The sequence below is a fragment of the Psittacula echo genome (assembly GCF_963264785.1).
Source record: "Psittacula echo genome assembly, chromosome: 6".
NCBI lineage: Eukaryota > Metazoa > Chordata > Aves > Psittaciformes > Psittacidae > Psittacula > Psittacula echo.
In genome coordinates, this window is record NC_137743.1 from 46,778,190 (window position 1) to 46,799,128 (window position 20,939).

The following is a 20,939-nucleotide window of genomic DNA, read 5'->3' on the forward strand; positions in this document are numbered from 1 at the left end:
GTAAGAAAATAAAGTTGGAAAGGGCAAACATTTAAATACGACATCCCAAGACACAAAGGCTCTCCTAGAAATCTACCTTCAAATCTTCCCAGAACAAGCTTTCCTGGCTGCATATCACTCAGCAATCATTCAAAAGAGATTTAATGATCCACAAGCCCACCTTCCAGCAGTGTCATGATACCGCAGCAGCATCGTCAGCAGCACAGAGCCCTTCTGGTGTGTCCAGACACACCGAGAGGGACGAGGCTACAGAGGTATCAGCACGCTGCCGACCCACCATGGGTCTGCTGGCTGATTCATTACATCCACAGTCTGTAACAGTCAGCACAAACCACAACAGGCAGATTTGCCCTTTTTTTCAGCTACATTCGAGCTGAATACACCTGAAGTCACCCTGGGTAACACATGCAGCAGCCGGCTCCAGCAAATTCAGGGGCAGAGCTCTGCTGCGCTTCTTCAAACAGTCTTTCGCTCAGCTTGTGCTCGTTGATGATATCTTCCACACGAGTTATGTAAAGCAAGGATAACAACACTCCCAGGAACTGCAGAAAGGAATGGCATCTCTAGTCAGAGATCAAATACTGCTTATCTAATGCTTCTCGCAGCAGCTTTTACAAATTTTGTATACACACATCGGTGTCGGCAGGTATGTATTATATATACAGACAGAAACTAACTAACTGTTATTCTTCTTTGCATATAGGGGTGCAAATGGATCACTTTTGTGAAGAGCTAATACAGCAGAAGAATTACCACTCCTGTGCCTCAGAGCATTAGAAAGTCTCAGTAGCAGCAGCTAGGCAGAGAAGACTCAAAACAACCCAAGCAAAACCAAATTAATCCACCAAATCAATCCACCAAATCCTGCAATATATTGCAGTAATGCTACAAAGTTACTGGAATGTCACCTCAGCTTGTAAGCTATGTTAAATTTAAATAAAAAATCATAATTAAATATAGTCAAATGGGATTTTGCATAATGTAGCAACAAATAAGATACTCCCTTTAATGGTTAACACACTGACCCCTTCTTACCTGGGGTAGCAATATGCCAAGCAGCACGCCAGCCATGATGCTGTAGTTGTCCAGAAACCAAATAAGCACTGCGTTTGTGCATCCTCGGACATATATAACATGCTGAACACTCAAGCGCTGCAAGATAACAGAGCAAAGGTTCAAACAGGCAGTTGCACTGGTGTATGATAAAGTAGCACAGGATAACTCAGAATTCAAGGAGGCAAACTTGGTCCTCCTTTCCATCTCTTCAAACTCACTGAACTCAACAAAGACCTCATCGCTAATTGTTCTACGTTGTTCCACACCTGAGCAAGTTTGTTTGTTTGTTTGTTAAAAAAAAAAAAAAAAAAAACCAACTTTTTTTGCAAATACTTTTCTAAAAGAAATGCATCCAATCCTCATTTTAGACCATTTGGAAAGCAAAGAAGTCCTTCTCTAGCTTTTATCTCTGCTTCCAAGTCAAAAGTACAGCAGTGTAAAAATATGAACCAAGTGCTTTGCAATAGACTAAAAAAGGCAGGAACAAGAGGATTTCAGATTCAGCCCTGCAAGCTGTCCTGCACCATGACCCCAACTCATAATATAGAAAACACTTGAGGCTACATAGAGTCCTAAGCAGATGAATGGGGTTAAGTTAAGCATATGCTTAAGTGCTTTGGGGTTAGAGCCAGGCTGGAGCATTTAGGTGATTAAGCCATAAATCAACGAATCTAAATGAAGACAGGTCACATGTAAAGGTAACTGGTAATCCCAAAGACCAACAACTGAAGCTGGCATTATGCACCAAGTGCCTGAAATGAGCTGGGGGACAGGGCTTTTTCAGACCTACCCCCTGTACCAGCACTCCAAAGCTAAGAGCGGAGAACTTGTGCCAGATCCAATTACCAACTTCCCTTCTTAATCACCCTGCAATTAGTGCCTTGAAGAGGCAGTTTCTACTATGGAGTCACTGGGGCCATTCCCAAGAGGGAAGACTGAAGAAGAAGAAGGAGGCCTCATCCTGCTCCTAGAGGGAGGAGAGGGCTGTCAACACCACCTGAAGTCCCACTCCTCTTCCAGGAATAACTATTACAGGCTTAAAAATAAAACACCCACTACTGGGATGTAAAACACTTAAAAACAGCTAAGTTGGCTTTACTGAAACCAATTTTGCCCGGTGAGAAACTTTCAATTTTAATTATTAAAAGCTTTCCTCAACTCAAGTCACTACTTGAAAGTATGAAAGCAGCTTTCCTTTCATTAATTGTGCAATTAGCGTGAGGGGATGAGCTTTGGGAGGATGGGCTCCATGCACACCAAATGAGGAGTTGTGGAAGATTCAGAGAAGGGAAGGTAACACAATCAGTCAAGATTTTATTTTTTTTTTATTTTTTTTTTTTTTTTTTAATATATGAAAGTTATTCCAGATAAAATAATTCCGATTGCTGATTTAACTGTCTGGTAGACTTAAGCATGCAGAAGACATATAACTGATCTAAACCATACAGACAAGCACCACCCTTTCCCTCAACAGGATGGACACTGGTCACATTACCTCTTTGTCAATGGTTTTGTATCCACACATAGTGTTGATAATGCCAGTCTGAAAAGAAAACAAATATAAACTGTAGCAGAAAACAAAAATCACAGAAACATTATTTTTACTCTCCCTGTGTTCACTCAGTTCATATAAAACACCACCATGGTTAATTTCCAGTCCATCACCAGTTTATTCTTAAGCTCCAGGGTCAGATTTAAATAGAGCTATACATTACTTTAGAGAAACCAGTATTGTCAGTATGTCATGACACAGATGTTTGAACCATCTCTATCCAGCAAAACCAGCATGGTATAAGAAACCAAAGCTAGCTATGACAAGAGCTGTATGTAACAGCTGTTTCCACAGAACAGCTGCTTTTAATTTTAAGGTCTTAATAAATTAACACATCTTATTAAGAAAACTGGGGGTTAACATAGCCATCATACCATCACAATGACAAATTTAAGCTCAGAACTATTTAAACGCCAAATAACATCCAATACTATGAATGCTTACAAGACCAAATTTATTATAGGAGAATATATTTTTATATATCACTATACATACTAATACAAAATTCATTTATTAAAAAAAAAAAAAAAGAGCATTTGCATTCATCACAAACTCCTAATGCATTTTGTGTATCCATTTAATGTTTCACACGGATCCTATGTGAAACAAGCATTACCTAGCCTGGCAAAGCTAACCTGAAAATACCATCCTTCACTTGCAAATCAGCCAGTGTAAAGCCCCACCGGCATAAAAGGAAGCAATGAACAAAGCCAAAGACATGAGAGAAAACAAGAACATGCAAATGAGGAAAATAAGGCAGAACAAACTCTGCTGCATTGATACACCCTCCCTCAAAATTAAAACAAGATGTAGAAATGAGACTTCTAAATGCTGCCGGCCTCTGAGCCTGGGGTGCCCAGGCCACCTCCTCAGGAAGGAAGAGGGATGTTTGCAAAAGATGGAAGGAAGACGGATGTTACAGAATGGCAGAAACTCCACCCAGAAGCCAGGCTCTCACTTTGAACACACAAGTGGCTGACAAAAAACAGTCAGTGTATTCCTAAAGAAATCCTCTATTTCACAGGACCTTTGGGGAAATATGAGAGGTACCCATCTGTCAACCACAGGTAATAAAATACCCTTGGAAGTCAAAGGTTGCAATACTAGGCGTCAGCGTGTTGCTGTGTCTGCTGTGATTTCATGTTTACAAAATGCTTCAGCCTAACGGGCAAATGCACAGCCATCCTCATCATCCCCAGAATGTGTGACCATAAGGAATACAGTCATAACATTTAATTTTAAACACAGTATTTGCTAACAGGGCACAAAAAAATAATGCAATGGAGATAAATACATTAGAAACAGATGTTTATAGGCATGGGGACTTATTTTTATCTGCTACACTAGTGTAAGTCTTTAATAAACACTTTGACATAAAAAACAGTCCCTTCAGACCTCCCTAGCATGAGCCTGGCCCATGTTAGCATTTCACAGGCTCAGAATCCAACCTCCAACATTAGCAGGAGTTTTCCATGACTACAAAGCAAATGAGTAATCACAAACCATATCTGTAGTTTTCCAGGAGAGAAACCAGCCTGTATTTGGAATCATTTGTCAAACATACAAGATTTATACATCTTCTGTTTGGGTTGTTTTCACAAGGCAGCTAGCCATACAGCTACAGTGTTAGTATCATCCTGCCAAGTACATGACCAGGCCACTTGGACTTCACAAGGCACATCAATGTCACCCCAGTGAGGCAAAGCCACAAGCCCTAACATACTGCAGCATCTTGCTGAACAGCCTGCTCTTAAATAAGAAGTTTACTTGTTATTTTGGGGCTTCTCCCAACCTTTTGATTAACTTCCTTGAGCACAGCACTTTGCAGGCTACCTTTAGGCAGTAAGTAGTCTCACCCCCTGCTCCCCTGTTGCCAAGGAAGCACATAGAGAATATACACGCTGTTTTCCTTGGAGAAGTTTTTGGTTTAGCACTTTTCCTGCCAGACAGGTTGCATTTGAAATCCTCAACATGTTTGATTACTTGTGCCACCGCTGGAAAGGCACCTGGTATTATTAGACACTGGTTATTGCAGTGCTTCACCTTCACAGTACTGCTGCATTTCCACACATGAACTAACCTTTTAAAATAAGACTTCAAGAGAGAAAAGAGAGCTACAGAAAAACAAGCAGTATTTTAAATGACCACTAAAAAGCCTGATTGCTCTTTACTAGCCAGCTCTATCTTCCTTTACCGTCAACTGAGGGCAAAATCCTGAGCTCTTCCACTCAGCTGTGGTTCAGCAAATACTATTTTCATATACACAACTTTCTTATTCTCAAACACTTAAGACTTAAAGCATAACTGTTTACTTTTGGTTTCTGAGAACAAATCGAAGCTCATCAGAGATTTAAACAGACTTTATTTCATATACAAAAAACGTGTAAGCATACCTAATAAACATCTTCATATTATACACATTTCTCAGCAACACCTAGCAGGATTACATACATAATTACTGCATTTATTTTCCCTTTTTTAATGAAAGAGCCATGCTCAAGACAGATGTTGAAAGGGCAGCACATAACAGGCACCAGTAGGCTATCCATCATGAGCTCTACTGAATCTGCTCTTACACATACTCAGTTTTCTGTCTCATGTTCAGACCAAAGACCAAAACCCAGTGAGGCAGGGATTGCCCACACTGGTTTTAAGCGGAGGAATAGTTCTTCATCAAATTCAGGATTACATCCATCCCTCAAATGAAGAACAATGAATTAAAAGTGTAAAAATTTTTATAACACACCTTTACATGGAACTTAATGCCTGCTCAAGTGCTGCCAGCACCAGGTAATACCAGTTCATTGTAGACTGAGAAACTGGTTCAGATTCCAGCTGACAAGGTGTCCTTCCAGGGAGGATTTACAGGGTGGCAAGATGAACAGTTTTCAGGGATGGATTAAGGCAGAGACAGAGCAGCAGCTCCAGTCTAGATGTGCACCAAGGACGCACTGACCCTGAGGCAATTTGCCCACATTTCTGGATTTTACTGGAAGATGCGGTCATTTTGTTTGGTTTTTACTTCACGCAGCAGCTGGTGCCCATCACTCCAACCCCCACCAATGGAAGCAGTAGGGATCCAGGCTTCCTGGCAAAGCTGGAGCCGCAAACCCCTGGGGAAACACCAGCAAAACTTCATTTTAAGCAGCCCTGGTCCAGGCGAGCCATGAGGTTAGAGGAGCTCCCAGATACCTTCTGCATTTCTAGGACTGCCCTGCACAGTGGCACAGGAAGATGGACCAGAGCTAACACATCTAATTCATTATTTTTTAATTTTCAGGCTGTCAAGACCAATGGATCCATAGCTCCTGTTTTGGGGAGGGACTCTTTTCCTCCACTTCTTCCCTCAGACTTTCTAAAGTAAGGTACTCTTTTAAGCAAACAGTGGTAACCCAGCACATAGCCATGATGCTGAGATACTGAGACTTACTTTATTTGTGACACAGCAAGTGTAGGGCACCCCGCAGGCCAGCGGTCCTGGTGCCGCACAGTTGTGGTACACATTTTGTGACCAATCTCTATAATCTTCTCCACCACAGCACTTAAACTGGACAAAAGAAGACACAAAGGGCAAAGGTAAAAATAAATAAAGAAAGAAATAAAGAAAACCTCTTCTAAGAAAGTAAAAATAAAATAATCTTAAGACTATTGAGGTACCCAGCAATTCTGTCATTTCATCGGCAGGGTACATATGAAAGTATATGACAGATGCAACTGAAAAGAATTAAAGATACAGGTAGCATTCCTCTGTCAGTCATCGAGCTATTACCCAGGGTGCCAGAGCAAAGTACTTGGTGCTACATTCCACCTCCCATCTTTTCCGAGCTGAAAAATTATCCTTTCAGTTCTAGACATCATTAAGCAATGTTTTTACGTTTGCTCCATCTTGAGCTGTAATATACCTCTTCAATTTTGTTCTAGGATTGTGACTACATTTCTGAATGAGTCTAAAACACAGGTGTTGCTATAAGGCATAAAAATAGTTTCACCAAAACATTTTGGGTGTAATTTAGTAAAACTGAAAGCTGCAAACAAATACTTTGAGTTTACATCGACTTAATACAAATATTCACTTTATATATTCTAAATGAAGGGGAAAGAAGCAGTATATTTAATCAGTGAAATGTATATTAGCTGCACATATACATAATTTTGGGCAGTGCATGGAAACTGTAAAGCATTATGAAATGTAATGACAAAATTTCCTCGGGATTGGTTGCCTTTGACAGGCTTTCTGTGGTGATTTTGTTTTTCAAAGCAGGCTGCCATCTCCATAATGATGTCATAAAATGCACGTATCACTTCCTAAGTTAACTTCTTTTCTTTTTAATCATTATTTGGCATGGTCACTGACATCACATGAGCCCTGACATCACATTTCTGAGCGTTTTCTGCTGCTTCTACATCCTCTGATCTGTGCAGCAGAACTCTTCAATAATCCAATAAACATTTCAACAGACCAGCCTTAATTAAAAAAAGGCTGTGAGTCAACTACACGTGCCATTAAGTAATGCTCAGCTGGGCCTAACACAGTTTCTGAATTTTAATTACAGGTATATACAATTCCACTGACATTGACTTTAAATAACCACCTCATTAAAGAGCCTGCTATGTGCCCTCAAGTGAAAATACAACATCCCGGGTTCAAACAGCCTAACCGCCACCTAATTTCTTATTACCCAGAGCTTCCTGTTCATGAGATGCTTTTGAACATCTTGGACTGGCAGGCAGAAACACTGAGCACAAGAGCTTGGGTGGAATTTAGGCTGAATTTGTCATAATCCAGCTGTAAGGCCCCTATAAGCCTACCTGTTTGCAGGATCTGGCCTTGAGCATCCGAACCACAACTACCAAGCCAAAAGCTGCATTTTGCACCCTTCTTGAAGTGATTTAGAGTGCTTCAAATGGCAGCTGGGATGCTGGATGAGCCCTGACCACAGCAATGCCATAACAGATGACATCTGAGATCTCATCCTGCTCATCAATAAGAACTTGATTATCTCAGGACTGGAAAAGCTCAAAGCTGTCACCAACAACCTGCAGCACCTTGGCACTGAATTAATCACAAAAAAGAAAAAAACACAAACCAAAACAAACCTGCTTTTGAACAGAATCCATTATGTTTTTGAAGTCTAAATCATCATAATAATTCTCAATTCCTCTTCTAATATTATCATTCAAAAAGTTGATTGTCTGGAAGGCAAAAGTAAAACAAGATTCACAGGTTACACACACCAAAACAAAACTACAAGAGCAGGTTAAAGTGACAAGTGTAACTGATAAGCACAAAAGGAAAGGAACCTTTTTTTTTTTTTTAAGGAAAAAAGAAATACCAGTTTAAAATAAATCACAATAAATCATAAAATCATAGCACAGTCCTGCAGGGCCTGACCATCCATGCTCTTTTAAGGAGGCAGCCTCACTGCTGGAGAGGCAGTAATAGTATGGCACTTCTTCAGCAAGGTGCTGCTTCTCCGAGACTCTCCAAGCATCTCCCAGTGATGGTCCTGTTATTCCCAGGAAGGATCCCTCCCACTGGACACTGAGGATCCCCATCACCTTTTGGGTGACAGAAAGGTGGTTTTGGGTGGTGGATCTTGGCACCGCGAGTGGTCTTCACCACGCCCTGGGCAACAAGAGCTGATTGTGTCCCTGCTCCCGTATTGCATGAATTTTCCTTTCCATTAGTTTTCTTTTCACCATTTAATTTTCCAAAGACTCCATAATTGCCAGATAAAAAGCTTTATTCCACCTTAAGCATAAAAAAAAAAAAAGTAGTAGCTGTGTGTTTTACAGTGATTGCTTTGAGAAATATGGCAGAGGAGCAGTGGCTGATACAAAATGATGTATCAGTGGCTGATATAAAATATGTCTCTTCAGTTTGGCAGATTAGAAATCAACAAAACGTTTTCAAGTTCAGAAGATGAGGAAAAAAAGAGAAATACTCCAGAAAAAGAGTATTTAGTTTTCAGCATCCAGCACAATCACAGCATGGCAAAAACTGAGACGAATCATAACCAGAACGTAACAACTCTCCTTTTAATCCAGCGGCTACAATGATCCAAGTTAAATCCTTATAGGTCAGAAAGAAACCTGAAATAGACCTGCTTATTTTCTCGGTGTTACAAACTGCAACACTTAGAAACAAAGCAGAACAAAATCAATTATCACAATGTTGTTTAGGATTAACATGGGATTTTTCAGGACTAGCCTAACTGGCGAAGAAGGAACAGCAGCAAATACCGATGACTCTCACACTACCTCTATCACCTCATTTAGACTATACAGATTTGAGAAGGAAATAGAGAAAGAAATTAGGAAAATTAGAGACATGCAAAACAATCAGCATTTAAATAGAGGCTATGACCCTAGGCTTTTGTTCAATACTTCCTTCTCCTCCCCATACTAGCTCAAACTTCTCCCTTTATCTTGTAAAACAAGTAGAGACCTAAACGTAGCTGTCCTGCGCAGACAGACAATACATGAGTCAGGAAAATGCTTACTTGTATACAATACTTACTTGTACAAAACCCCCAACAATATATTTTCTTTGTCCAAAAGTCAACAGCAACTCTTCCTTGCCCTCTCAGCAAATATCATCTTTGGCCTTTACTTCATTTTCTGTCAACCAAATTCTCGGTATCCCATGAGGCCCACACTCTCACACCAGGCAGGCTGATCCGCTTCCTTCAGAGAAGGCTGGAGCTCCCACCACAATTCAGAATATATCTGTGCGGGGCTAAGGCGACACCTATGGCAATGGCTAATGACAGCTTCTAGAAACAAAGATAACTCATCCTCTGCTCTCACCAGCCAAGTTCACAACTCCAGTTCAGCATGGAGTGAGAAGAAAACACTAGCTAGGGAGAACACTATACTATTTCAAAATAACTGTCAGTTGTTATTTAAAAAAAGAAAGCTTTATTTTATTTCTTTTAATAACATGTAACATAGTCTGTGTGACTTCTTTTTGTGGAAGTGAGATCAGTAGGCTGGGGTGCAGAAGGAAGAGGTCTTATTATTCAGCATCTCCTTTTAATGCTCATATTTTGCCAGATTAGAAAAAAATCAAAGCATGGAAATTCAGTACTTGCTATAGTTAACATATTTATGTTTCAAAGCATTTCTAACAGGGAAAAAAAAAAAAAGTCTGCTTCTTTCTGTTTAGAAAAAACTAAGGGGTTTATACAGTTATAGCATGCTTGTAAATGATGAGGTCACCTATAGAAATTAGTTATGTTGCTTATGGATGAGGGCAGGGAAGAGCTGTCCTACAGGTAACATAAAACATTTTGGCCACTACAAAATAACAGCTTCCGAATCCAGCTGGAAACTTCCCATATTGGCAGTTTCAGGCCCAGATGGCAAATCAGAAAAAAGCACTTTGTAACACTTGAAGAGCTGGAAACTCATTTTGCCTGAATTGCACATTCACAGTTACCAGATTTTCTTCATATTATTTAATCTGGAATTCATCTCCAGAATGGGTGGCAAATCCCACCCATCCGCAAACCTGCAAGGTACTGAAAAGTGGGGACCTGCCTTCAGGCCTCCATCAATTAGTGCTCAGGTGACAATTTAAACACCTTTTATTTGCTCAGTAGCATAGCTGTAACATCATGGACTGTGAGTTATGTTCTTGGTGATCAAAACCTAAACACATGCAGCTCACCTGATTTCTGAAGATCAGGGCCACCACTCCACCGGTCAGCTCAATCAGCAAGCAGATACCAAGAATGTACATGAACTGCAGAAAAAAAATTGCAAATGAGTCTTTCCACAGAACAAACCCATTATTTTTTCAGTTAGTGTCCTTATGTGTGTAACATTGAATTGCCAACATACTCGGCTTTCTGCATATGAGATGTCAGTTCAAAAAAAGATATAAAACTATGGTTTTATAAAACTGTTCATGTCACAAGGAAGCCTTTCTTACACACTTGAGTCATCCTGGGTTTTGCCAAATTGGCAAACACATTATTTTTCTGCTTTGAGTAGACTCAAAACCAATAGATGCATTTATCATGCCAAGATACTTCTCTTCATAACAGCATCCCAGAGAAGCATACTAATGGGCTGCACAAACCACACCAAACTTAACGTTTTTATGCTTCCTACAAAACCAGTACTTACCTGTTAGCTTTCATTTCTTGGGTAAAGCAGCGCTTTAGGATAATCCAAACCAGCTTCTACTAAATTGCCGGTGTCAAATCAAAGCAAATTTCTGGGCTTAGTACCTTTCAGTGTGTTGCTTCAGAAGAGTGAACTGCATTACCAAGCCAGCTGAGCACAGAGGCTGCACGATTGACACTAATAGGGTTACAGTGCTCAGTGGTAACAAAAATTGCATCTGCTAGCTCTTATTTATTTGTGTGTGCGTATATACACAAGCTCACAAATGCACTCATACACGACCACACCATATGCATCTGTGACTACTCATCAAAATGCATGCAAAATATAAATAATACGAAGAAATCCATAGCAACACCATGAGATGGCTGCAACGAGTCAGTACTTGAAATGTTTTTCCAACCGAAAGGATTCTTTAGGCATAAAATATGGCTGTTATGTGAATTTAGGTCTGCTTCTTAATAATGAACTTCAGCAGCAGCAAAGTTTTATGATCTCTCATCTGAAAATAATCTCTAATGCTCTGCCCCCAAAGATGGTTTAATTTCTGTGCTCTCAACACCCAGTATCAGTGTCATGAATTCATTAGACACGTATCTTTGCTCCTGCTAAATCTGGAATCAGCCTGAGAGCAGATACCAGGGACTTTCTTCATTTAAATAGCCTACCAAGTTTGCTGCCACAATGGGGACAGAAAACAGCCTCGGTATCAGATGAAGACACACCACCACGCTCAGAATGAAAGAAGCCACCAGTGCCTAGGGACCAGTGCAACTCAGTAAAATTCCAGCATAATTTCAAAATCCACAGTTACCTCTTGCTTTTTCTCACATAACATGCCATGCACTTGGCATTGCTTTAGGCTGAACTGCCATGAAGGTGAAAATCACGTTTTCACGCTTTATTTTTAATTAGTCGTATGTGCAACTTCCATCTGCAACCACAGTATTACATAGGAATTTCCCTAAAATTTACCCTTTTAGAGGCACTGGAGAGGAAAAAAGGTCCCTTTCATTCCTCCCTTAGGCCCCTTCTCTCAAAGCTCTATGGTGCTACACAGCTAACACTGTAACACACATTTCTCCATCTCCCCCCTACATTTCACTTCCCAGACAAAGGCAGACAGATTCCAGCCACCACCAGCCTGATAGATGTCAACTTGAGCTCAGGTTTCTTTCTCTAGTAGTCTCCTCTGGGTTGAAACAAGTAGTGTTTGGAGAAACATCAGAGACCACAACTCATCTCTGCACTCAATGTCCCAGCAAGTAGGTCCCAGCTTTAGGAAATGCCCCCCTACTGGTGGGGAGAGGCTGCAGCCAGACGTCGCCTTTTCGTTCAGCCAAGGGGCAGCAAGATTTCCTCTTCCCTAACACAGTTCCCCTAAGCAGGGCATGTACCTACAGTACGGCCAGACCAGAGAAAGAGCAGGCACCGTGGTGCCAGGCTAGCGTCAAATGGTATGTCAACAGCTGAGTTTGCACAATATCCACACTGGCTGATAATAATTCACATTCCTGGTTGTTTTCCTTAACTATCGGAAAGTAGTTTGCTCAGCGCTAGGCTCTGACCCTCATCTGTCCTATCACTGGCAAGATGAAATACTGCTTCTCCCTGCTGGAAGGACATCCACATACCACAGTTTTAGGGGACCACTGCCATAAACCAGTTTTATGTTTAATAAAAATCAGAAAAGCAACTTTATTAAATCTTTTTTCCAATGCACAGTTACTAGGTTTGAATTCAGGTGGCACTGAAAAGCAAAAGCAACGAGCCTTAAAAGTTAAGATTAAAAAACCCAACACTTACTGCTTGAAGAAGGCATAAATTGTCTCTTAAAGAAGCCAGCACCCCCACAAAAGACACCAGGAACATTATAATGCCCAAAAGTATTAAAATAATTGCTGGGGCTAGAAAGGCACTTTCTAGAGTTTTGTACTTTTGTCTTTCAACTTCTGCATAAATCCCAACCGCGAGGACAAGGGCTCCGATCACCTGGAACAGAAAAAGAGAAGAGCACAGATGTTACTCCTTCTCCTAGTAAACACAGAGATGACATTTTGTGAGTATACATGTACCTGTGACTACTCACTTCAGAATTCATTATAAACAATGAAAACCTCAAACCACAAGTTTGGATGAAGAAAATTAAAAAAAAAAAAAGAAAAAAACCAAACAAAAATCCTAAAGTAGAGAAAAGCTAAGTTAGAAAAAACCTGAGACTTGTTCATTTCAAAATATATTTAATACAGTTTTAACACAGGGGAAGTTAAACAAACTGAAACACACATCACTGTTTGAAATGTAATTTATTACCCATCTGAGATCACATACATTACATATACTAGTAAATACCACAGCTCTGACGTTCCTTCTTTGCACATCTGTGTGTGTGAACACGCATATATGCCTCAAACATAACACAATTTCTAAGTCAGTCTGCAATGAACAGCTTAAGCATTCCTTCAGATCGCCTCCTATTGTAGTACTTAGGCTCAGCAAATACAGCCAGGTGGATGCTATGCCTCCACTCCTGTCACCAGGGGAAATGCACAGATACTCTTTAAAAAAAGCAAGCTTGAAATCACATCATTTTCTTGAGTAACCACCAGATGAAGCTGACAAGCAAAACAATGCACTGCATTTAACAAGGTAAAGATATTTCGATCAAAATAATCAATGCTAAGTCAAAATCATTTGGCATTAAATCTCTTATCACATGCTGAAAAAGTCACTTTGGATAATGCTAAATTACAATAAAAAGCAAATCCCACAATACTTGATAATGAAAATTGCAATGGAAAAGACTTTACTGACAACTCCAGCTGCCAGGCACATCCCCAGGGAAAAGACCAGATTCAAATCAATTGCTTTGGCCATCTGATGAACAACATTCCTCTCTTCTGACCCGACATTTCCACAGGAACCCCGAGTCTGCTCCCCACACATCAATGGCAAGGAAAGCACACTTCTTAATCATACCAGGCTTTTGGTTACCACATGCTATATCCCAGACAAAGGTCCAGACAAACACAAGACATACTCACTTGCAAGACTGTGAGCCAAAGACTTGGGTTTTTTTTTTTAATTATGGGATATCTTATAAGAAATATTAACTTACTAGAAATCTGTGATTTTCTACAGAAACTAATAATAAGCCCAAAGGACAATACGTGGGAAATGCCACCAAGTTGTCATTTAAAAAAGAAAAATCTCAGAAGGATTCAGCCACAACAATAAACATATCGAAGCTATTTAAAAAGCAACTTAGAATTTTACACAACCAAATTCAGAGTAACTTCTCTGAAAAATTCAGAAACTGTGCTGTAAGGTTACAGAAGAGAAAACACAGCGGACAATTAACAGGTACCCAAATTTACCACTTGTACGCTTCCACTGTAAAATTGTAATTACAGTTTTTTTATTACCAAATGGTTGATTTGTACTGTTAGCTTTAGTCCTTAGAAAAATCAGTTACCTGGGTAACAAATTATAAATGTCTTTGCAAGCAGACGACAACATAAACAACTCAGTTTGAAATGTTTAAATACACTACAGCAATTGAGGAAAGAACCTCAGAATCATATAAAACAATTACAGATTATAAAACTGGTGAGCGCACACGTACACGTGATTCAGGAGTTCTACTTTGATGATGAAGATAATTGCAATAATATAAAAATAAAATAAAAACTTGATACCTTCATGTCCCAACTGCATTTACCCTGCTTGGAAAGCAGCAGATAATACAACTTAAAGACAGGCTCTCCTGCAAACACTAAGGCAGCATTTAACAAGGTCAACATTTGTCTGGTAGTTTCCTTGCTTAGAAAATAAATAAAATAAATAAAAAAATATATTAAAAAAAAAAAAACACCACCACCACCTGGACATAAACCAAATGAATTCAGGCTTGATGGGGATTATTTGAATTTCAGAAATGTGTGGTTTCAAGACTAGAACATTTTACTGAAACCTTTCTCTTAGCCCTAGTTTTCTCATCAAAACATTCAATCTAAGATTTTTTTTGTCTGCTTTAAAGTTTCAAAGATGCCGGTGAGTAGAAATATAAGACACATTCTCACTTTAAGAGCTTCAGATATATAGACACATACAGTGATCTTCATATACATATGCATCTTCACCCCTTTCTATAGTCATTTTTGCTCACACATCCTCCAAGGCCACTTCTAGTATTCTAAATGTACAAGAAACTTCATGCTTTTTGCTTTCTGACACCAGCTTGGTCCCCAAAAAAGCCCCAATTCCCCTCCTCAAATTCCCCTCCACTACAGCTTTTACTGTCCCAAGGACCAAGGTGGTTAATGTCACATCCCAGACAAACGACAGGATTAAAGCTATCTTGTTACCCACAGGGGATTTCTTACCATCCCTCTGATCTGTTCTAGAAGTGCACCAAGCCACTTGTTCTGGAAGGCTTCAGACATTACAACTGTGTCCCTCCCGAAGAAGAGGACTACAACAAATGCCCATGTAATAAAACTCCCCCCAAGCAATCCCAAATTAACAGTTCTGCAAACTGGCATGCAGAGGGCACATGCCACAGAAACACTTCACGCTGCATTCAGCAGCTCAGTTGCTATGCCAGGGAAAAAGCATCAGCTAATAAATAAAAATCTCTGATCAACCTATCATCTAGTAGATGCACAGGAATTCCAAGTTTTATACAGATTTTGAAACATAAAATCTATTACAGGGCAAAAAAGCCCACCTAAGTACGCCATTAAAACCCTCACTCTTTACAAGCAGGATTCATGCTTTTATTATCTTCTCTCTTTTTAAGCATTTCACAAAAATATTTTAAACCTTTAGTACGGTCAAACCAACAGCAGCAATTATTTACACCAAGCAGATGTGCTTACTTTGGAACCATCCCACCCAAGCCTCTTCTCCGGGGCTGTACTCTCCTTTCCTGTGACTAGGGGAGGAAACACAACTTTTATGTAGGCAGTCCACCAATATACATGCTGTTTACATCCTGCATCCTTCACAACATCTCCCAGTTTGGCAATTCACACTGTGTCCACAGGAAAAATTAACTGGCCTTGACTCACATTAAATGAGTATCCACCAGCAAATACAGGGACTTTCTCTGGGGCTTTTCCACGCACAGAAACTGCTTTCCCAAGAGAAAGGAAATCCATTTCTTTATAAGCAGTGGCTTTAACCCTGTACTTACAATACCTATTTTTAAATACAGTGCCCGCTCAACAACAGCACCTTCTGTTTAAAATGCTGGATGTTGTTTCAGCCAGGCAAGAAAAACCACACTACAGCCCCGTTCACCAGCAAAACAGTTGCCTGGAAAAGTTTTCTAAAAAGCCCCAGATGACATGGGAAGACGCAGCAGCGACTGGGCCTGCAGCAAACACCCCCTCTGGCACTCCCAGCGATGCTTTCATTTCCTTTCTGCTTTTGGGTAAGGCTGATATTTAGTTCCTGGTGACTTTAAGCGATCCTGGGGAATTGAATCCGGCTGCTCATCATCACAGATGTACCAGAGGAACAGCACATCAGGGAGGAAACGAATGACTGCAGCATCCTGTACATCAAAACCCAAAAAAGCAGCAAAGGAACACAAATCAGCCAAAATTTAAGCAGGCCGATACTTCACGGCCAAACTTTACTTCCATTTACACTATTTTTTAATTATATTTTTTGTAAGTAAAAAACACAGCTGGAAAACCACCACACCACTGACATTCACGGCCGATGAGATCTGCTTTGCTAAGCTAAAATAAAAGAAAATTCTGAGAGAGAAACCCACTCACCATTCCCCACACAATACGGCATGTGTTCAGACAGAACACCAGGAGCACACTGCCCAGTGCCAGCCTTCCCAACAGCAAAAGCCATCAGCTCCCATCCTTCCCCTTCCCATAGCCCCCATCCTGCCTACCGCCCTTTCTCTCTCCCTGAGCAAACCATCTCCCCAGCAGAGCTGACAAACAGAAGCTCTTGGCTATAAACAAAGGCAGAGCGTTGAAAATCCAGAGCGAGCAACTACAAAGAGTAAATAAAATCCTGAGGCTGCTTGAAAAGGGGCTTTGTCCTCCACGGACACTCACAGAAACATATCAGAAGGGCTCTTTTTCTGGTACCAGATTAATGTTTGCATCCCACCAGCAAGGGCCCTTGCCAACGGAAAATGCGGGGTAGACAATATGCACAGCTCTTCATAAATGATAGGCTGCAAGAAAAGGGTTTGAAAAATAATGCAACAAATTTCCCTTTTCCGAAAATCGCACCTGTGGAATAGCTGCTATGGAGTAACACAGGAAACTTCAGGAACCTAAACCCAAGGGCTTTCCTTGATTGATCTGTCTGCTAAGAAAAATATAAGATTCCCAGGATCCCAAAAAGTCTGAATTACACCCAAACACTCTGCTTTTCAATTTTTCTTCATCCTTAAATCATAGCTTTAATCAGACACCTACTATCAAACCTGGTGGATCTAAACCTCTTCTGCCACATAAACATGCCAAAAGCTTTATGTTCCCACCTTATAAACACGGTGTCTACTAAGACAGAAACACAGACCAGTAAAACGAGCTTAAGTAGTGTCTAAACTGAAAGAGGCTGAAAGAAACCCCACCTAAGCATCTCATACATCGGTACAGCCTGGAGCCAACATAGCCAGACAGCATCACTAGTATCCTGGGGCCTGAAAAACCACGTTTTAGAAACACAGTCCTTACAAAGAGCCCCAAGAGCTCCTTCCAGCACAGGGGGTGTCTGGTCAGGGTGAATTTGACATTATTTGATAAATCAGTGGTGACAGTATGGCCCCATCCTCCGGGACTTTGTTACTTTTAGGAGACAGCACATGGCTTTTAGCACACCTGGCTAAGGGCAACAAGTGTGACACACCTTTAAGTTTTAAAGCTTTACAGTATCACCCAGCCAAGGCTCAGAAAAGGAATTACCCTGTACACTGATCACCGGCTGTGTAGGGCAAAGGCTTTATTTGCCCAGCTCCCCTAGGGTGAAAAGCAGTATTTAATACATGCATAAACGATTGTTATCAGCCAAACTTTCAACCCTTACAGGTCCCCATCCGCCAAAACTCGCTTGCCGGTGCCTCGGAAAGGCCGGGGCGCTGCACCCACAGACACAGGTGTGTCACCCGCGGCTCAGCGACGGAACCATTAATTATTGCAAAACCCCGGTGCCTTGTGCAGGAGGGACCTCGCTGCCCGGGAGGACGCCGCGCTCCCGCGAAAGCCGAGCACGGGATCCACGGCTGCTACCCACGGACGCCCCGGGACCACCGCAAGCTTGACAGCCCCAAACTGGGGGCGGCAGCCGCTCTCCGCCGGCCGTACACACAGACGCAACCCCCGCCGCGGCAGCCGCCGCTCTCACCCAGAAGGTGGTGGAGTAGGTGATGAGGGTGAGCTTCAGGCAGAGATAGGACAGCCTGCCGCAGTACCGCACTTGCTCCGCGTCCCCCGCCGCCATCCTCCCTCCCCGCCGCACCTGCCACCGCCCGTCCCCTCCCCTTCCCGGCGGCCCGTGCCCGGCGGAAGGGAGCGGCCGCCCCGTCGGGCGGGTCCGGGGGCGCCGCCGCTTCCGGGAGCGGGACCAGCTCGGGAGATGTGGGGAGCGTCGGTGGGATGAGTGCCGGGGGATGTGGAGGGTGGTGGCGTGGCGCACGGCCGAGAAACACAAAGAACACGGGGCGGGAGGAAGAGGGAGGGTGTCGGGAGCTGAATGAAAAGCTCCGAAGCGCTCCCGGCTGCGGCTTTTTATTTTATTTTTCCTTTTGTTTTTTTTAGCCGTTCCCTTGGCAAATGCCGCGCTGCTCGGGGGCTGCGGCCTCGGGACTAACCCCGCAGCCGGAGTCGTCATAAAAAATTGTATCGCTACTCAAACAGCCGCCTTACAGTGCTGCCGGAGCGGCACACGCATCCACAGACCTCGGCAATTGCCATGGAAAACCGCGTGGGCAAAAATCCAGAGTCTGGGTTTCTGGTTCAGCATACATAAACAGTGCAAAGCAGAATCCCTACACTTTACAGGAGCACGATTAAGCAATATCAGAGCATTTACCTTTAATTACAACACCCAGGCAATTGCCTGTGCAAAGAGGGTCCCATCCTGCAAGTAACACAGCAGAAGTGCAACAGTTAATGGGCATATCGAACTGGCCCCATTTTCTGCCTATGCCGACGTTTATCCACATGCCTCTGCTGTGACAGTGAGCCAGTGTTGGATCTTACACAGCGGTCATGAACTGCAAACACTATTCATGCCTACGAGATGAAATAACCCCTTTCAAGCTGGCAGTGCTGCACTCCTGCCCCACAAAGGGCTATTTTCCTCAGGGAAAAAAAGTCTCATTCAAAGTGGCAGACAACTGTCACAGAGTTGGTTGTTGTATCCTGGCCCAGAGCAGACAGACAGCATTGAAAATCAGTGTCTGGTATCTGAGAAGATGAAGTGCCGCAGCATTTATTCTTAAGTTACCTGGCAAAGAGATTGTGGAAAACCTCAGAGCTTATATGTAAAAGTGGTCAGTCATACATTTCGTTAGGTACTTACCATATAATAGCAGTTGCTCCCAAAACCTCTCTTATAAAGCCTAAAGTATATTCCTGTTACAAAAAGTGCCATTGCTTTTGCACGTCGTGCTAAACTCTGCTTCTGGGGGGAAAAGAATACAGCCCAGAGCCCTGCCAGTGACAGAACAGCTCCTCACCTCTTAGGTTTCTGGCAATAATGCATAATATAATGTCCTAGAGCATTCATCTTCTAAAATATCAACAACTTAATTTTTCAGGCAAATTTGCAAATATCCACCAGTAGCATGCAGGCTGGAAATCACATCACTTAAGTGCAGGGAATTAGTGTCCACTGCACATTCTTTATGTCTCTTGGGCATTGTTCACATCCAAACGTGTTCCTGTTGTTTATGCATTTTCCTTGTTTATGTATTTAACTAAGTTAATAGTTTTGGTTTGATTTTCCTAATGTTTCACCTTGTCATTCGTGCTGTGATTTCTGCAAACAAAATTTCAGGGTACAACCAGCTAGATGCAGAAGCCGATTAAAAGGAGTGTCCATTTTCCTCATATTGTCACTCTAAACTGAGGCAATACATAAAAAAAGGTTTCTGTTACAAAGCTGTATGAATATAATTGAACAATCCTTTGCCTGAATCCCAGATTTTGTCTAGACAGTGAAATGGCAAGATTTCTGGACACAATTAGTATAGTTTAGCAGCAAAGAGTGGTTTAAAGTAAGATGTTACGAATTGCCTGCAATGCTGATGGTCCTCTCCACCTCAGCCCCAAGCAGCACAGAGCTGCAGTTTTCCAACCAAGAGTATGGCATCTCTACCAGCATTGAGACAGATCATGTATTACATGATCCCAAGACCATCCAATGGCTCAAATTCCTTGGCTTGGAATTCCATTGCTTGGTTGTTGCAAGTGTGTACAAGGCTTGGTAAATCCCATGGACAGTCTCCAAAAGCAGAGTCTGCAGAGCACTTGGCCCAGGTGTTTAGGAGATCTGCAGAGAAGAAAAGTGAACCTGTAGCTAGCCCTGCAGCAAAGAGCATCATGATGACCCTATGCTTTTTAGAGCAGCCAGCAGCATTTTTGCTGCTTTCTTCCATCCCAAGCCTGGCTGATCAAACTGCAGTCTGGCTGCGCATCGCCACACCCAAGGTGAATTCTGATGGTCCTCACATCCCTTTGTCAGATCTGTTCCCTAGACAAAGATCCTTCCTCCCAAAGCAGAGCCCAGCATGCAATACTGTTAAATCCTCTACTGCCTGAGTTACCTTGTATTGTTTTTCCAAAACACAAAATGCACCTTATTCACCCTCCTGAGCTTCCAGACCTGCGTCTTTTGTTTGCATCTCTCACCCTGTGCCCAGTACTGGGATCAGTGACTCAGCATGGCCTCAAACAATCCTGCCAGTAATAAAAACAGTGAAACCAGCCAAACCCAACCACTGCTCTCAGATAGCCCCTTTCCCTGGTATAACTCCATAATCATTGGAGAGGCAGGTTTTACCGTAGTCCCAGGCAAGTGCAGCTTTTCTTGTAGCCTGCTTTTGAGAAAAGGCGCTGCACTTTGCAAGTGAAAATGCCAACAGCACACGCTAAATTGCTGGCCTGGCTCCAGTATGACAACCTTGCCAATGCACAACCAGCAAATGAATAAAAGG

At 42.0% G+C, this 20,939-nt stretch overlaps 1 protein-coding gene across 1 annotated transcript; it reads right to left on the bottom strand.

Moving 5' to 3' along the window:
* Positions 1–389: 389 nt before the first annotated feature.
* TSPAN15 (tetraspanin 15) lies at positions 390–18,220 on the bottom strand (the record flags this gene model as incomplete). Its single annotated transcript, XM_080621259.1, has 8 exons — positions 390–542; positions 1,036–1,152; positions 2,552–2,599; positions 6,039–6,155; positions 7,706–7,801; positions 10,281–10,355; positions 12,548–12,733; positions 18,125–18,220. The coding sequence occupies 8 exons, from the start codon at positions 18,218–18,220 to the stop codon at positions 390–392; spliced, it is 888 nt and encodes a 295-aa protein (XP_080477385.1).
* Between the last annotated feature and the right edge of the window lie 2,719 nt (positions 18,221–20,939).